The 16287-nt window shown below is 44.8% G+C and overlaps 1 protein-coding gene across 2 annotated transcripts in view; it reads left to right on the top strand.

Annotated features, from left to right (window-relative positions):
- Nucleotides 1–15862, top strand: part of LOC122380286 (trypsin-7-like) — a 53006-nt gene extending 37144 nt beyond the window's left edge. For both annotated transcript variants that reach the window (XM_043363325.1, XM_043363326.1), the window contains 2 exons: nucleotides 11498–11653; nucleotides 15583–15862. In XM_043363325.1, the coding sequence (XP_043219260.1) occupies nucleotides 11498–11653; nucleotides 15583–15762 (336 nt within the window). In that variant the 3' untranslated portion in view covers nucleotides 15763–15862. The remainder of the gene's footprint in view (nucleotides 1–11497; nucleotides 11654–15582) is intronic.
- Nucleotides 15863–16287: the final 425 nt, after the last annotated feature.

Genomic DNA, 16287 nt, shown 5'->3' with positions numbered 1-16287 from the left:
CAATGTATTCATCCACCAATGTGGTGTCATTTGAAGTTTGTCCAGAAATGCTTGGTTTCGCAAATTGTGCATCTAGTTTCTCTTCGACTGTCCTCTTCAGCATATCTGCGTAGCTTTTCTTGTTTTCTTGTAGTATTGCCTGTTCAATCTTCCCTAACCCAGGTGTGATGACGTTAGTAACTCCCAGTTTGACCTCATCAGCCACTGCCTTGGAAACTGATGTGAGACATGCATTCTGAATCTTTGCCTGGCCGTCTTTGACTGTTTTGATGACTTCTGTGGCATTTTCTGACACTGCTCTCTGGAGTTCCTCTATCTTGGCTTCAAGCTTTTCTAACTGCAATTGGTTTGAGTTTTTCTTGCTCACGAGCAGATCTCTGAACGCTGGGATGCAGTTTTGGCAATCCATGCACATCCACAAGATGCCATGGTTTGTGATGGATCGATGGGCATCCTCACTTATACCGGCACAGTTTGCGTGATACAGATGCAGACAAATCTGACACTTGATGTTACCCGGGCTATTTTCTAGCACTATCTTATTACAGATAGTGTTGTTGTTGGATCCTTTACATATTTCACTGCATGTTTCATAACTTACTTCACAATATGTTTTATAACTTAGGTGCGTAGTTTTATGACAAATGAAAGGCGTAGATAATTTTCGCTAAAAATGGTTTTGCAGAGGTTTGAAACATTTATATTTTTAAGAATGCTGTTGTTTGTCATGCAAACGTGATGATTGGATCTTGGAGAGAATTGAATGCTCTTTCTAATGATAGCATTTTCAATTGTCAACCGTATCAGATTAAGCAGCAAATCCCGTGTAATTATTTAGTGGCACATTATGGACAAATCTAATTTTCTCCAGCGATTTTTTCCATCTTATTTTTTATCAATTAGCTTTTTACAATTTTCCCATGAGAGGCGGTACGTTTCTCTTGCCAATAGCCATTGTTTTAACTCTCTCAGTCCGACGGTCTCGTGAAAATAAAATAAAATCCAAAATCCATTTAAAACGGCACTTTTTGAAATGAAATTGCCCTCACGTGTACACTTGGCGCGTGCCAACCCCTGCACCGCACACCATTCGATAGTCCGTTTGATTCTCTACACGATGCTGTTTTCCCTGTGCCAATCGGGCCCACGGTTACCGAGATATTGCACGGGAACCGGACCCGTGTCGGGCAAATTAAGCCATTTTCGCCCGATTTTGCTAGCCGATTTATACATGTAAAGTCTATGACGCGAATTTGCACTTTTTGGGCACGCGCCACGCGCTCCCTATCGATCCGATCGAGCCGAGACCGCTCAAAGGCACGTTGTCCATCCTTGTTCTATGAGTTGCGCAAACTTCAGCGCGGTAGGTGCAACGGTGTGACCTGTAACCCGCGCTACGTAGGACCATGTCGCGACCTTCGTAATAGACAGAAACTACGTCACCACAAATAGTAATATAGACAAGCGGCTGCGCCACTTGCTTTGCTGCGTGGTAGGAAAAATTGCGGCACCAGCCAATTTGCTTTCGAATGGTGTTTGATTCATGTCGATGTGTCGTCTAGAAGCATAGATATGGACGGAAATGTGAAGAGAATTAAAAAAAGAACTGTTCTGAGGGCGTTTTTGGATGAAATTTGGGTGATACGGGGTCAAGACGGGTCAAAGGGGTCAGCCCCGGTCACTTTGGGTCAGGCCAAGTCACATAGGTCACCTCTCGTCCGCTGGGATCAGCCCGGGCCACTGTTCTGCTTTTGCCTCCACCACTACCCCTACCCCAACCCCTACCCCTACCACTACCCCTACCACTACCCCTACCCCTACCCCTACCCCTACCACTACCAGTACCTCTACCCCTACCCCTACCCCTACCACTACATCTACCCCTACCCCTACCACTACTACTACCCATACTCCTACCCCTACCACTACCCCTACTACTACCCCTGCTACTACCCCTACCACTACTGCTATCCATACCAGTCCCCTACCCCTACTACTACTCCTACCACTACCCCTACCCCTACCCCTAACACTACCCTACCCCTACCACTACCCCTACCACTACCCCTACCACTACCCCTACCACTACCCCTACCCCTACCCCTACCAACACCGCTGGGTCATGTCAGGTCACAGAATAATTGGATCCAATCAGTACTAAAATATCAGACTTAAAGTGTTCCCAGCACTGCCCCTATTCGTGCCATTCCATTACGCTTAATCGTATTTGTCGGAAATGGCGCTTTTTGGCATATGTGGCGCATTACGACAAACGCGGCGCATTGTCACCCGGCGATTGAGCATGCATCTTGGCACCAAATTGCACCCATATCGGACTATATTTGACAAAACTGTGCGATTTGCGGCAAAAATGGCGCCTTGTGACCAATGTGACGCATTGCGGCAAACGCGGTGCGTTTTTATAACTGTATCACAAACTGTTTCCATTGAACGAAAATCAACACATATTTTCGCCACTATTAATCAAAATCAATTTCACCATCCTTCGATGCGAGGCACCGTCGCCGATCGGCATGCATTTAGTCCACAAAGTTTGTCGACCCCGGCTCTCAATGAAGATATAAGAACCGATCAAGATTTCATTGGCCTTCTTCCGGAGCGCCCCACGCGCGAACCGTGCACCCCAGCGAGTCGGAACCTAGGAAAGGCGCTGACCCGCTCTGTCACCTATAAGGTGTGCAAATTTCAGCCCCCTGCGCCGTACCGTCTGCCCTGTAGCCGTAACAAATTGAACCCACTACACGATGTGCGGACACACGGACAGACTCACAGACGGATTCTGTTACCAGTCCAGTCCCCTACCCCTACTACTACTCCTACCACTACCCCTACCCCTACCCCTACCCCTAACACTACCCTACCCCTACCACTACCCCTACCACTACCCCTACCACTACCCCTACCACTACCCCTACCCCTACCCCTACCAACACCGCTGGGTCATATCAGGTCACAGAATAATTGGATCCAATCAGTACTAAAATATCAGACTTAAAGTGTTCCCAGCACTGCCCCTATTCGTGCCATTCCATTACGCTTAATCGTATTTGTCGGAAATGGCGCTTTGTGACAAATGTGGCGCATTACGACAAACGCGGCGCATTGTCACCCGGCGATTGAGCATGCATCTTGGCACCAAATTGCACCCATATCGGACTATATTTGACAAAACTGTGCGATTTGCGGCAAAAATGGCGCCTAGTGACCAATGTGACGCATTGCGGCAAACGCGGTGCGTTTTTATAACTGTATCACAAACTGTTTCCATTGAACGAAAATCAACACATATTAATACATACTTTACGGTGCGTTCACTGGGGATTAACCGTGCGTTAATTCGAAGGTAGCCGTGCACCAATTTAAATTGGTGCACGCGCGTGCAGTGATGACTTTCTCGACTGAAGTTTTTCGGAAGGGTCATTGACTTTATTCTAAGAATTCCATAAAAGGCCCTTTTAGTGTCATGGACTAAGTTTAATTTTAATTCAAATTCGCACCGTTAAGCATGTATTAATTAGTTTAACACATGGTTTCCGTGCATAAATGGTTTTAACGCACTCGTGGATGGAATGGAGCACTTGTGCGTTAATGCACTCGTTTCACTCGTGCATTAACACACTCGTGCTCCAACCCATCCACGTCGTGCGTTAAAACCATTTACACACGGGAAACCATGTGTTAATATATATTTTCGCCACTATTTATCAAAATCAATTTCACCATCCTTCGATGCGAGGCACCCGCCGCCGATCGGCATGCATTTAGTCCACAAAGTTTGTCGACCCCGGCTCTCAATGAAGATATAAGAACCGATCAAGATTTCATTGGCCTTCTTCCGGAGCGCCCCACGCGCGAACCGTGCACCCCAGCGAGTCGGAACCTAGGAAAGGCGCTGACCCGCTCTGTCACCTATAAGGTGTGCAAATTTCAGCCCCCTGCGCCGTACCGTCTGCCCTGTAGCCGTAACAAATTGAACCCACTACACGATGTGCGGACACACAGACAGACTCACAGACGGATTCTGTTGGAATAGTAAGTTAGACAAGCGGCTGCGCCACTTGCTTTGCTGCGTGGTAGGAAAAAATTGCGGCACCAGCCAATTTGCTTTCGAATGGTGTTCGATTCAAGTCGATGTGTCGTCTAGAAGCATAGATATGGACGGAAATGCGAAGAGAATTTAAAAAGAACTGTTCTGAGGGCTTTGTTGGATGAAATTTGGGTGATACAGGGTCAAGACGGGTCAACGGGTCAGCCCCGGTCACTTTGGGTCACGCCAGGTCACATAGATCACCTCCCGTCCAATGGGATCAGCCCGGGCCACTGTTCTGCTTTTGCCTCCACCACTACCCCTACCACTACCTCTACCCCTACCACTACCCCTGCCCCTACCCCTACCACTACCACTACCCCTACCCCTACCCCTACCACTACTACTACCCCTACTACTATCCCTACCACTACCCCTACCACTACCCCTACTACTACCGCTACCACTACCGCTGCCCCTACCACTACCCCTACCCCTACTACTACTCCTACCACTACCCCTACCACTACTACTACCCCTACCACTACCCCTACCCCTACTACTACTCCTACCACTACCCCTACCCCTAACCCTACCAACACCGCTGGGTCATGTCAGGTCACAGACTAATTTGATCCAATACGTGCTTAACAATCAGACTTTAAAAGTGTTCCCAGCCCTGCTCCTATTCGTGCCATTCCATTACCCCTAATCGATTTTGTCGAAAATGGTGCTTTGTGACAAATGTGGCGCATTGCGGCAAGCGTGGCGCATTTTCACCCGGAGATTGAGTATGCATCCTTGCACCAAATTGCACCCATATCGGACTGTATTTGACAAAACCGTGCGATTTGCGGCAAAAATGATGCCCTGTTACCAATGTGACGCATTGCGGCAAACGTGGTGCATTTGTAAATTCGTATCACAAACTATTCCTGTCGAACGAAAATCAACACATTCTCTCGCCACTTTTCATTCAAATTAAAACTTGCCCATCCGCCAATGCGAGGCACCCGCCGCCGATCGGCATGCATTTAGTTCACAAAGTTTGTCGACCCCGGCTCTCAATGAAGATCTACGAACCGATCAAAATTTCATTGGCGTTCTTCCAGCGCGCCCCACGCGCGAACCGTGCACCCCAGCGAGTCGGAACCCAGAAAAGGCGTTGACCAGCTCTGTCACCTAGAAGGTGTGCAAATTTCAACCCCCTACGATATACCGTCTGCCCTGTAGGCGAGGTCAATTGAACCCACTACACGATGTGCGGACACACAAACTCACAGACGGATTCTGTTTGAATAGTAAGTTAGATACTAGCGACCCTGACGGGCCCAATGGTCATGTTGCTGCCTGGCTTTAGCTGCTAAATGCTGAGTTATCAATCGGACTGGTAATTAACAAGGACACGTTCCAACATTCACATTCCACACCATGTGAAAAGTGAATAACTGTTGTGCGTCGCACCACCATAACTGTTCTAAATGAGCTGGATATGTGGTCATGCCGGCGTTTGCCAGTGACCAGCTGGGCACATAATCGCGCTTTTTGACACTAGTTCATGCGTTCAATTTCCATTTCTGCAGGTCTGACGCAGAGATGCCTGGCGGAAAACTTTACTGTACCTGGGTATATGCCTTTACAGTACCTTTGCAGGGTTTACCTTACAGTATTCCTATTGAGTCGCTTTATAGAAAATGGCCTAGTTAGGTGCTGGTCGAAAACAGTATTAACTCTTATATTCCATTTTCTATGTTCTAGTAGTATTGCTCATTATTGACTTTATAGTTTATAAGGGGTACGTATCATTTCAAATGAGTTAATAAATAAATGAATGAATAAATAAATAAATAAATAAATAAATAAATAAATAAATAAATAAATGGAGCTTCACGCGAATCGTGAAAATAAGGGAGACCCTCCTGTACATTCGCCAAAGAAAACCAATCCCTTTCTTCCTGGTTCGTTCTTTAGACCATGTTAACTGATGTTATAAATATCAATTACATTTACAAGCTGAACAAAATCAGAAGTAATACATATTTTAAATGCGTTACAGCGCGCTGAGGCAGCTGATATAATCACATTATGGTCACAATTCTAAGCACGCCAATGCTGCACCCATGACAGAACGTTTGGACGCTTCTTCATTATGACGGGAATGAATGCCGCTTACTTTTCTTCCTGCTATACAAGCTGTTTTATGTCCCAGGGCTCACAAACAGCTTTAACCCGCGCCCCGCTGGGCTATTCAGCCATACGCGCCCTGCTGGGGGGGGGGGGGGCAGATTGTGCCCCCCTGTCTAACTTCCGAACCGATGGTCGTAGAAAGACGGGGAAAACGGCAATCGAAAGCTCTCAACGAAGCGGATCTAAAGAGCCCAAGTTTTTTTGCTTAAGTAGGTCAGAGGTCAGGTCAAGGTCAGGTCAAGGGTACAAAATGCAAGTTTCTACAGTATCGGCCTTGCACCGTAGTTGCCGAAGAATGGACTGCGACTGATTGCCCAAAACGTGTTCTTAGACTACCAAGACAATATTCGTTACATACAATGTCATTCAAAGGTCAAGGTCAAGGTCAGGTCAGGTCAGGTCAGGTCACCAAAACCAAAATATAGAAAAGGGCATATGCGACACATGTTTTATGGGTCATTTTACTCATAGAATTCAATAGGCACACTCAATAGGTGATATGGACCACCTCTGGATGAATTTCAGGTCGAGGTCAGGTCAAGGTCAGGTCAAGTGAGGTCAAATTTTGAAGTTGGTTTTTAAGGCCTAAAAAGGTGTCTATCTGATGCAGTTTTTCACGGCGAATCGAATGGTGCTATTTTTATTTCCGTACGAGGTCCAGAACTTCCAAAAAAATCATTTTTCAAAATTTTTGTTTGTCATGACGTCATAAAATTTTGAATAACTCCCACATTTTTGAACCGATTCTTCTAAAAATTGGTATGTAGGTGCACATAGACCACGTCTCTGACATATATTCCGGTTTTTCGATACACTCAAAATTTTTGATTTTATGATTATTTTCCCAAAAAAGTCAGTTTTTTGAAAACAATTGGGCCAAAATCCAAAAGTTTCAAAAAACCGAGATAGCCATTTGATAGACAAAGTAGAATCACGTATAACCTTTTTGTTACGTCTTGATTCGTTCAAAAATGAAGATGTTAGCGGCGTTTGAAATTTTGCCGTTTTTGAGGCGAAAATGGCGAACATGACGTCACTAAAACGTCAATTTCTCAAAAATTTTCCGACGGATTTCGCTCAATTTTTCAGGGAACGTGTCAAATTGATGTATGATAAGGTACTGAAAGTTTGACGTCGCAGGCGTAACGCGTTTGGAAGTTATTGGCGAAAAACGGGAGGGGGGGCAGATTCTGCCCCCCCCCCCCAGCGGGGCGCGGGTTAAAGTTACCGCTAGAAGCGTTAAAAATGCATGGAATAAACATATTATGAAATATTTGATAAGCTACGAGTGAAATTATCGCCATAAGACTAGCTTTGCAAAATTTTACGACGCTGGTACCCGACTGCAAATATTTACTGAAAATTCGCAGTTTTGTACAAATGTGGCGCTGTTTATGCGCCTTGAATTGTAAAAATGTCATCTTTATAATAATCAGATGACATTTTTAGTTTTTTTTACATTTTAGTTGTGTTCATTGTGGGGGCCGCTGCAAAGGCATTACCCAAATAAACGTCATGTCATAATCAGTTGCTCGGAAATTTGCATCCACCGCCACGTGACTTTGTCTTCTTTTTACCGCTCGATTTTTTTCATGCTGCATTTTTATGATAATCAACGGCTCAGAATCGGGAATAAAATTCGCAGCCGGCTCGGAATTTATTTTATAATAATGGCCTCTGGGCGGTTTTCACCTGACTTTCACCTAAGGTGACAGGGCAGGCCGTAAAATGAACATTGGCTATTCATCGTTGTACATTGGCTATTCATAGCCCCCCTCCTAACTCCGAAACTACTGGGCCGATCGTCAAAATTCAAACGGCGTCTGATAGCCCCGGAAAAACTGTCGAGCGAAACCTAATTTCATTGACCTCGAGGTCACCGATGACATCACAGGTCAGGTCAAAGTAAAAATTATTAGCATTTTGGCTTGTTCACATTTTGGGCTCTGGCCGCCGTCTTACAAGGCAGATCAGGCTCATTTTTGGTTTCCACACTCGTGAACAGATGCTCTAGACACCTTGAGGGTACCAAACTTGTACTTTGATTTTCAGGTCAGGGTCAGGTCATCACAGGTCACGGAAATATCTTATCATGCGTCGGTCACGTGACACATGTTTTATGGTCCATTTAGGCCATAGATTTCGAATTTGATGTCGTCTGTGTCATTCGAGGTCATTTTGAGTCAAATTTAGCTTAGGTCAGGTCACTTTCAGGTCAAAAAAGGTCAAATTTTGAAGTTAAATTTTTTCAACAAAAATGTATCTATTGGATGCAGTTTGAGCTCAGGAACACGATGGTGCGATTTATATTGGTGTACGATGTCAAATACGTACTGAAAAACGGATTTGAAAAATTAATAATTGTGAATTTTTTGCAATAATGCGTATAACTTGGCCATTTTTGACGATATTTAACTAAAACTTGCTAGAGTTAGTCATAATCATGCTTTCTGTCACATATATTTCGGTTTTTTCGAAAAGTCAAAAACGTTTTGAAAAAAAAGTATAAAAATATAAATTTTGAATATTATTATATAAAATTTTCGAAATTTTCAAACTTGAAAATCCGAGAGAGCATTTTGATAGTGCGGTCAATTCTGAGTCCTTTCATGCAAAGAAATTGGATCTAGCTTAAAAACTGAGCTCTTGGGAGCGATTGCCGTGGTTCAATGTTTTGCGTCGAAATCGGACGAACATGACGTCACTCTGACGTCATATCCGGCCGATCTATGGTAGCTACGAAGTTCAAATTTTGACACAAGGTGTTAAATTGATGCAGCCGAAGGTACTGAAAGTTTGGCGTCGATCCGTCAAGCGGTTTGGAAGTTATTGCAGAAAAACGAGAGGGGGGCTTTAAATAGCCCCCCGTGGGGCGCGGGTTAATTAAAGCTGTAGGCCTGACAGCTCTTCTCGCGAAGGTCTTTTTTTTTGTCGGAAATGACAGAACATGACGTCATTCTGACGTCATTTGTGGCCAACCTATCATAGCCTCTGGACATATTTTTGGTCATAATGTGTAAAATTGATGCCCAGAGGGGTTCTGAAAGTTTGGTGGCAATATCTCCAGCCGTTTAGGAGATATCGGCGGAAAAGGACAGGGGGGCCGTTTCGCCCCCCCCCCCTACGGTGCGCGGTGTAACCTAATTTTACTATGATTGTGCGATGCATGTTTTGTGGCATTTTTTTCATTTTCAACTCAATGGTGTTGGTTATATGACCATCAGGAACGGTTTAGGTTACTTCCTGGTGGAGGTCAGGTAAATGTCAGGTCAAAAAAGGACAAATTTCAATGTTGGTATTTTTGCAAAAAAAACGGGCATCGATGCAATGCAGCTCGTCACGAAAAGTCTAGTGGTGGTCTTTGTTTTGCGAAAAAGTGGTCTAGAATTGCAAAAAAAAAAATGGGTTTGAAAATTTGAGGTTATCATTTTTAACAGTTTTTTTTTTCGCTATAACGTGGCCAAAAAATGAGATATCGATCTGAAATTTGGTATGCAGATAGAACTCGGTAGGTACTAACATATATATTCTGTTTTTCCCGAAATTCGAAAAAGCTTTTTGGATTTTTTGGCTAATATATCCCAAAATAAGTTTTATCATTATTATCATATATAAAAATATCATAGCCTTTGGAACATTTTTGGTCACGTTGTGTAAAATTGATGCCCGGGAGGGCACTGAAAGATTGGTGACGATCGACGCAGCGGTTCTGGAGATATATCGAAAAGTCTAGAGGGGGAGGGCAAAACATAGCCCCACCCCCCACTCAACCAGGGCGCGGGATATCCTTCGCACCAGTGGGGGGGGATGTTTTACCACCCTGTCGCGTTTTTTGCGTGTGATTGAAAAACTGCGGTGCGTAGCGCCGCGCCGCTTGGAGTAGCTTGTTGTACATCAATTTTTCACGTGTGAAATTTTTGACCCAAGGTCATGTCAGGTCAGGTCACCAGGTCAAGTTAACTGACCAAGCCTAAAAAAGTTAGCAATCATGTCCAGCCCGCAGTGTTTGTCAGAGGTTTTAAACTTAGTGGATTGCATGACGTTATGGGCACCTATAATTTGTATATCTCGGATTTTTATATCCGTGACCTAAGGTCAGGCCAGTGGCGTGTCCTTTCCATTATAAATCAAATGTGAAAAATGAAAATGCCTCTAGATCCATGTGTACGCATAGGAACAGTCCCACTATTTCAGAATCACAATGATTTAGTCCACTCGTGATGACCAAGGTGTCTTTTTTGCTGATAGCCTCTAGAAAGGTCATCCGAAGTCAGTTGAGGCTACAAGCAGATTTTTGCCAGTAACTCTCGATTGGAAAAAGATGGAACGCTGGGGATGGCTTCATTATGCTTGTATTGTCAAGACGTATCGAATGACGTGCAATATGATCTATTTGGGTAACCACGTGACCTTGACTTGAGGTCAAAGTTTGACCTTGACTTTTCCAGGTAAAAAATATATTTTCGAAGCGACTGAAGTAGAGAAACACGATAGTGCCATTGCCAATTCTTCATCTTTGCTGGTTCAAAAGTAATTCGTGAAAAAGTTTTATCCAAAAACAGCCATTTTCACAATGTTTGACCTATGGAGGCTTACCGTTGACCTTACATCAATTTTGATGATGATCTTATCAAAAGAAGAGTTCAAAAGCTATCGATTGCATGTCCATGCGTTTTTCTAGCTATCATAGTTCCTGAGATAACGGCATGTTTTCTGAAAAATATAATGACATTTGGCAACTTTTGACCTTTGATGACCTCTGGTGACGCCAATATTGCTCTAAGATGAAACACGACTGATATACTTTCAAACGTGCGCACTGGGAGCTATCAACTGCTTTTTACCGCGTCTTTCTAGCCCTCTTAGTTTTTTAGTTAGAGGTGGGTGGTATGGTAACATATATGTCCCCCCCCCCGCATTATGGCAAAGTTGGCTGAGACCGCCACTGGGGCGCGGGATATAGAAAGCTCGGCCCCCGCCGAAGTTAGTTGGTAGCACTGCTGCTCCACGGCGTACATTTCCTACCAGCCCATAGGGTTTACATGTTAAATGGCCTGTTTTCAGCGAGCGATATCTCGGTCAACCTTTGAAGGAATCAATGGTTCTTAGTCTCAAATGAACTTTTTGCTAGTCCCGACCACATATAGTAGGTTTTCTAGTAGTTATACTAGAAATTCCTACCAAAGTTCGTCCTATCCTTCACTCAATATACCCTGATAGAAAGCCGCCAGAGAAAAGCTAAATTGATTCTCTGACACACAGGTTGATGAAACTCCGAGCCAGGTTCTGAACACTGTAAACCTGCGGACCATCAGTAACAGCGAATGTGGCGACTATCTCGGAGAAGACACCATCGAGAAGAGCATGATCTGCGCTGGCGCCAAGAACATCGGAGCTGGCGGCATGGGTCCCTGCACGGTGAGCTCCAATACCAGATAGCCCGCAGGTACTAATGTTTAAATGGACTATCCCACCTTTAACATGGGGTTTGAGTTGAGATAGCCAAGTTAGCGGCGAGGTTCAGAAACCGCTATCTATCTAGGTTGCAACCCCCGCGGCCTCTTGGTGTTGAAGAAATCCGTTCCCTTCATTTGAAAATGGGCCTTGTACAAGGCCCTATCTTCAACATGGAGCGACCGTTAGTGTGACGTCACCTCGTTTAGTCATTCTGATTTAAATGGCTTTGTTCGTTGAAAAATCGCTTAAAACTTGGTCTGAACTTTGTTGTGGTGCCTACAGAGTAAAAGAATCAGCTTTATGACAGTAATGTGGCCTGGGGAAGGAGGTAATTTTGGGCTGTGACGTCACATATTTGAAAGTTTGTGTTTGGAATATGGGAAGCCTAAGATGTGTAATGAAAAATAAATGCCAGAACCGTGTTCCTGGTCATCCAATTTATAAATTCGGGCACAATTTAACTGGTTTTAACAACATTTTAGAAGGTGGGATAGTCCCTTTAACCCGCGCGCCGTAGGGGGGGAACGCCCCCCCCCCCCGTGTCCTTTTTCGTCGATATCTCCTAAACGACTAGAGATATCGCCACCAAACTTTCGCCATGTTAAGTTTTCAGATATTCGCGAAAAACCTGAGGGGCGCGTATCCCCCCCCCCCCCTCCAGCACGGCGCGGGCTAATATTTGGCTAGGCTTCATAAAACCGCTACCAATCGAAGGAATGAAATAGACTGTTTCCGAGCGTCTCAAATATCAGGAGAAATTGACGTCACTTTCCGAGAGTGTATAGCCCGACCGAAGTCTGAATAAGTCAGCCCACCGCAGATCCGCTTAGATCCGCTCTTCAAAGTACTCCCTCCATATAATTATCCGGACCGTCTTCAAGTCCGTGCGTGCAAGGTCCAACTGGTCTAAAGCCCAACAAACGAATGAACGTACTCTCTCGTGCTCGTCCTTGCGTGGCTCAGTACCTATAGTATAGTATAGTATAGTATCTATGTACTACGTACTATGTACTATGTGCTATTACTACTACTATTACTGCTATTACTACTGCTGCTATTATTACTTACCACTTTACTGCTATTATTACTTATTACTTACTACTATTACTGCTATTACTACTATAGGGGAGAGTGGGGCAATGGCGACACCATAAGCATTTTGCTCAATAGCTTAGCTATTTGAAGCTATTTTATGGTGATTTTGACTGTGGTTATAGCCAAAGGAATAGGCTTTCAGATAGCACCCAGTTTTAGTATCTCAGATCACTGATGACAGATTCAGAGCCTACGCGAAAATGTGGTGAAAAATGGAGGTGCAAAAAAGCGAGGGGTAATGCCGGCCACTAAGTGCAATAGCACAAAAGTCGAAATATCGTCACTGGTATTCATCCTTAAACCGTTCTTTCGATGGAAATTTAAGTGAGAATTAAGAAACGACAACTGTATTCAGCAGTTAACAGTACACTGCACTGCAACACAACACTGCACTCGCTGCAAACCAACAGCGCGGCGCCAACAGAGCAGCAAACTAACACAACCGTAAACACAGCAAGCAAACTAACACAGCCGTAAACACAGCAACCCGAAACGTTGAGCTTTAACGACAGAAGTCGCAAACAAAACCGCGTGGAGTCATTCCGGACACGTGTCCGGTATTACCCCGAGGTCAGCTTTATTTTAAGAAAGGAGGCAGCAGTCAAAGGCATTGCGCCGCAAACGCCTCACATCCAGCAGTCGCCTAAGAAAGGCTTAATTGAAGGTCATTGCAAAGCAGCACTTCTGAAAATGCGTTAACACATTTCACAGTCAGCAAATAGATGCAACAAAAATTAAAAATCAGATACGAAAAACACATTTAACGCTATAAAAATGAAAATAATGGAGCTACCGTGACAAACTTGCACCACGTGCTAGAATGGCGCTCCACTGAAATGTAAACAACATCAGCTGATTAGTGATGGACAAAGTACTCACTAGAGATGGGTGGCCGGCATTACCCACCGTCCGCCATTGCCCCACTCTCCCCTACTACTATACTACTACTACGTATCTATGTACTATGTACTAGTACTATAGTATAGTATCTATGGCCGTGGCGTGGCTCTCAACAGTAACCACCTGACTGACGTGCTACCGATGCACAGTGGGCCAGGCGCATCAAAAAAGCGGAATTAAGTCGAAAATCAACTTCGGTGAAATTCCTGTAATTATGGGATAGAGTATTGTAAAAATGTCCAAAGTTTCCGAATAAGCAAGTTTCCTTTCCCCAATGTCAAGGCAGATAATGCTATAACGTCGCAAAGTAGGACTTACCGACTGGAGATGGAAATGACTGCTGTGTACCATATTCCGTTCCCCCGATTCAAAAGCTCTCAGCGTAAAATCATTAAAGTTATTCCTTACAAAATAGCTTTAAAAAAACAGCCGGTATTTCTGCGCATGTTTCTCGTACTCAAGTTCCCGGGAACTATTTCATGCTTACTAGTAGCGGTGGGGTTTACAGTGCCTGTTCGGAACCGTGGTAGTGCAACGACGCAATGAATTTATATAAGGATATAAAGAAAACGTCACCGAACAACACGAAGATATTTGCTGCCTGACTTTCCTCAAGGTGTATAGCTTGCTGCCCAATGCAAATATTTTGCGCATTTTTGCGCGAAATGGACAAATAAGGGTTTAACCCTCGCCGGCATAGGCCGTTTTGCATCCCTCGACGGCACAGGGGGATGCGACCCTCCTCGCGTTTGGCCCCTAATTGAGCTAGAGTCTCGCGGGAAAAAAAACCATCGTGTAGGTCGTCACGAGACGAAGCCAACGGTACCCGGTTTTAAGGTCATAGGTCAAATGGTGACCTCTGAGGTCAGGTCAATGGCCGAAAGTCGGGACCTGTTAGAACGTCGTATAGTGTGGCTGCTAAGGGGGTTTTCGGGATGCTGATCACGAATATCATGTTAGTTTTGATCACAGATGATGTCTTCATGCATTTAGGCCAGGTCGGGTCAGCTCAGGTCAGGTCAACCAGTATGGGTCCTGCCGGGTATTCGTAGTAGGTGTCAACCCGCCTCTGACAGCTTCGTAACTTGTTATGAAGGCACCAAAACTACTTCGTAAATGTTCAAATGGTTCCTAAATTCGAATTCAGCTCCAAAAACTAGCCCAGAAACATGTAAAACTCGAAAAAGTGAACCGAATAAAATGTTCAAATGGTTCCTAAATTCGAATTCAGCTCCAAAAACTAGCCCAGAAACATGTAAAACTCGAAAAAGTGAACCGAGGTCATCGAAGGTCAATGACCTGACCTGACCTTCAGGTGTCCTTTACACCCACCCTAATGCATGGGACCAACATCATATCACATGTTTGAACGCTTGAAACCACGAAAAGACTGCAAACGCGCGGCCAATGCGGCATAGTGCCCGCCTGTCCCAGGCATATGTGCAGCGCAGAAATTAAATAATGACGTCATAGGTCAGTGACCTAGCGTAACCAATCAAATTTGAAAATGGATATCGGATTCGGCTTTAGCATGATATTTTACCCTGTAACGAATCGTTTTTGGCACCGCAGCTGTGCTCAATGATTTAATTCCGCTTTTTTGAAGCGCCTGGCCCACTGTGCGATGAAAATACAAGGCTTTCGGTCGTTCGCTTCCGTTTGAGGTATTGCTCATCTCAGTCGTTGCCATAGCACGGCCACATAACAGAAACAGATTTGTTTCAAGTCTAAAGACACAATGTATCTCAAAAACCTGCTTTGTGATTCGTCCTCGATTGCAATGAGTAGCATGAGATACCTACCAAGTACCAACGTGGCAATAAGAGCCAGTTAAATATGCATCTGATTCTCTAGGTCTAAACCTGCGTAAGGTTATTCGATGCCATTTTTTTCAGTTCGACTTCGGCGGTCCACTGATGATCAGGACGTGGTACGACCGTGACCGATATACGCTTGTGGGTGTGGCCACCAACCGCACCGGATGTGGCCAGCCTAATCAGCCGGCCGTCTTCACCCGAGTCTACTCGTTCCTGGACTGGCTCCTGGACAACACAGAGGATGCCGTCTACTGCTGAACATCATGCCACTGCTCACGACCGGTGGAAATGTGCGTGGATGTCCAAATGAAATGTTCTCTTGCACGTCTGTATGAATACACAACCAACCTAGACCAATGCCACTTTGTTGTTGCATACATTGATCCCGATATTTGGTTGAAATAAAAAAAAAACATTTAGTGTGACTCTACTGAGTACTGGTGTGGATACTATGTTGGTGTCATCACAGAAATCACAGAAAATCAGGATACCGATACCAAACCAAATACCAAACAAAACCATTCAAAAATACCGAAATCGAACCAACTTGTGAATTCGAGGAAAATATCCATTTTTACCAAATTCGCAGCATCTTTGCATTAACCCACGCCCCGCTAGGGCCCGTGAAGTTTACGTGCTAGACTTAATTGCATTCCGAACACGAGACGGCGGGCGCAAAGGCCGCGCCGAATGGAGCCAGCGCTCCCACTCTTTAGCCCTCTCCCGCACATGGGGGAAGGGGGGTTGCCACCCCCCCCCCCCAGGTAGTTTTTCTGCTCTGCA

This window comes from Amphibalanus amphitrite, unplaced genomic scaffold, assembly GCF_019059575.1.
Source record: "Amphibalanus amphitrite isolate SeventyFive unplaced genomic scaffold, NRLGWU_Aamphi_draft 000094F_arrow, whole genome shotgun sequence".
Taxonomy (NCBI): Eukaryota; Metazoa; Arthropoda; class Thecostraca; order Balanomorpha; family Balanidae; genus Amphibalanus; species Amphibalanus amphitrite.
The sequence above is the reverse complement of the archived record's forward strand: the minus strand, read 5'-3'. Positions and strand labels throughout refer to the sequence as shown.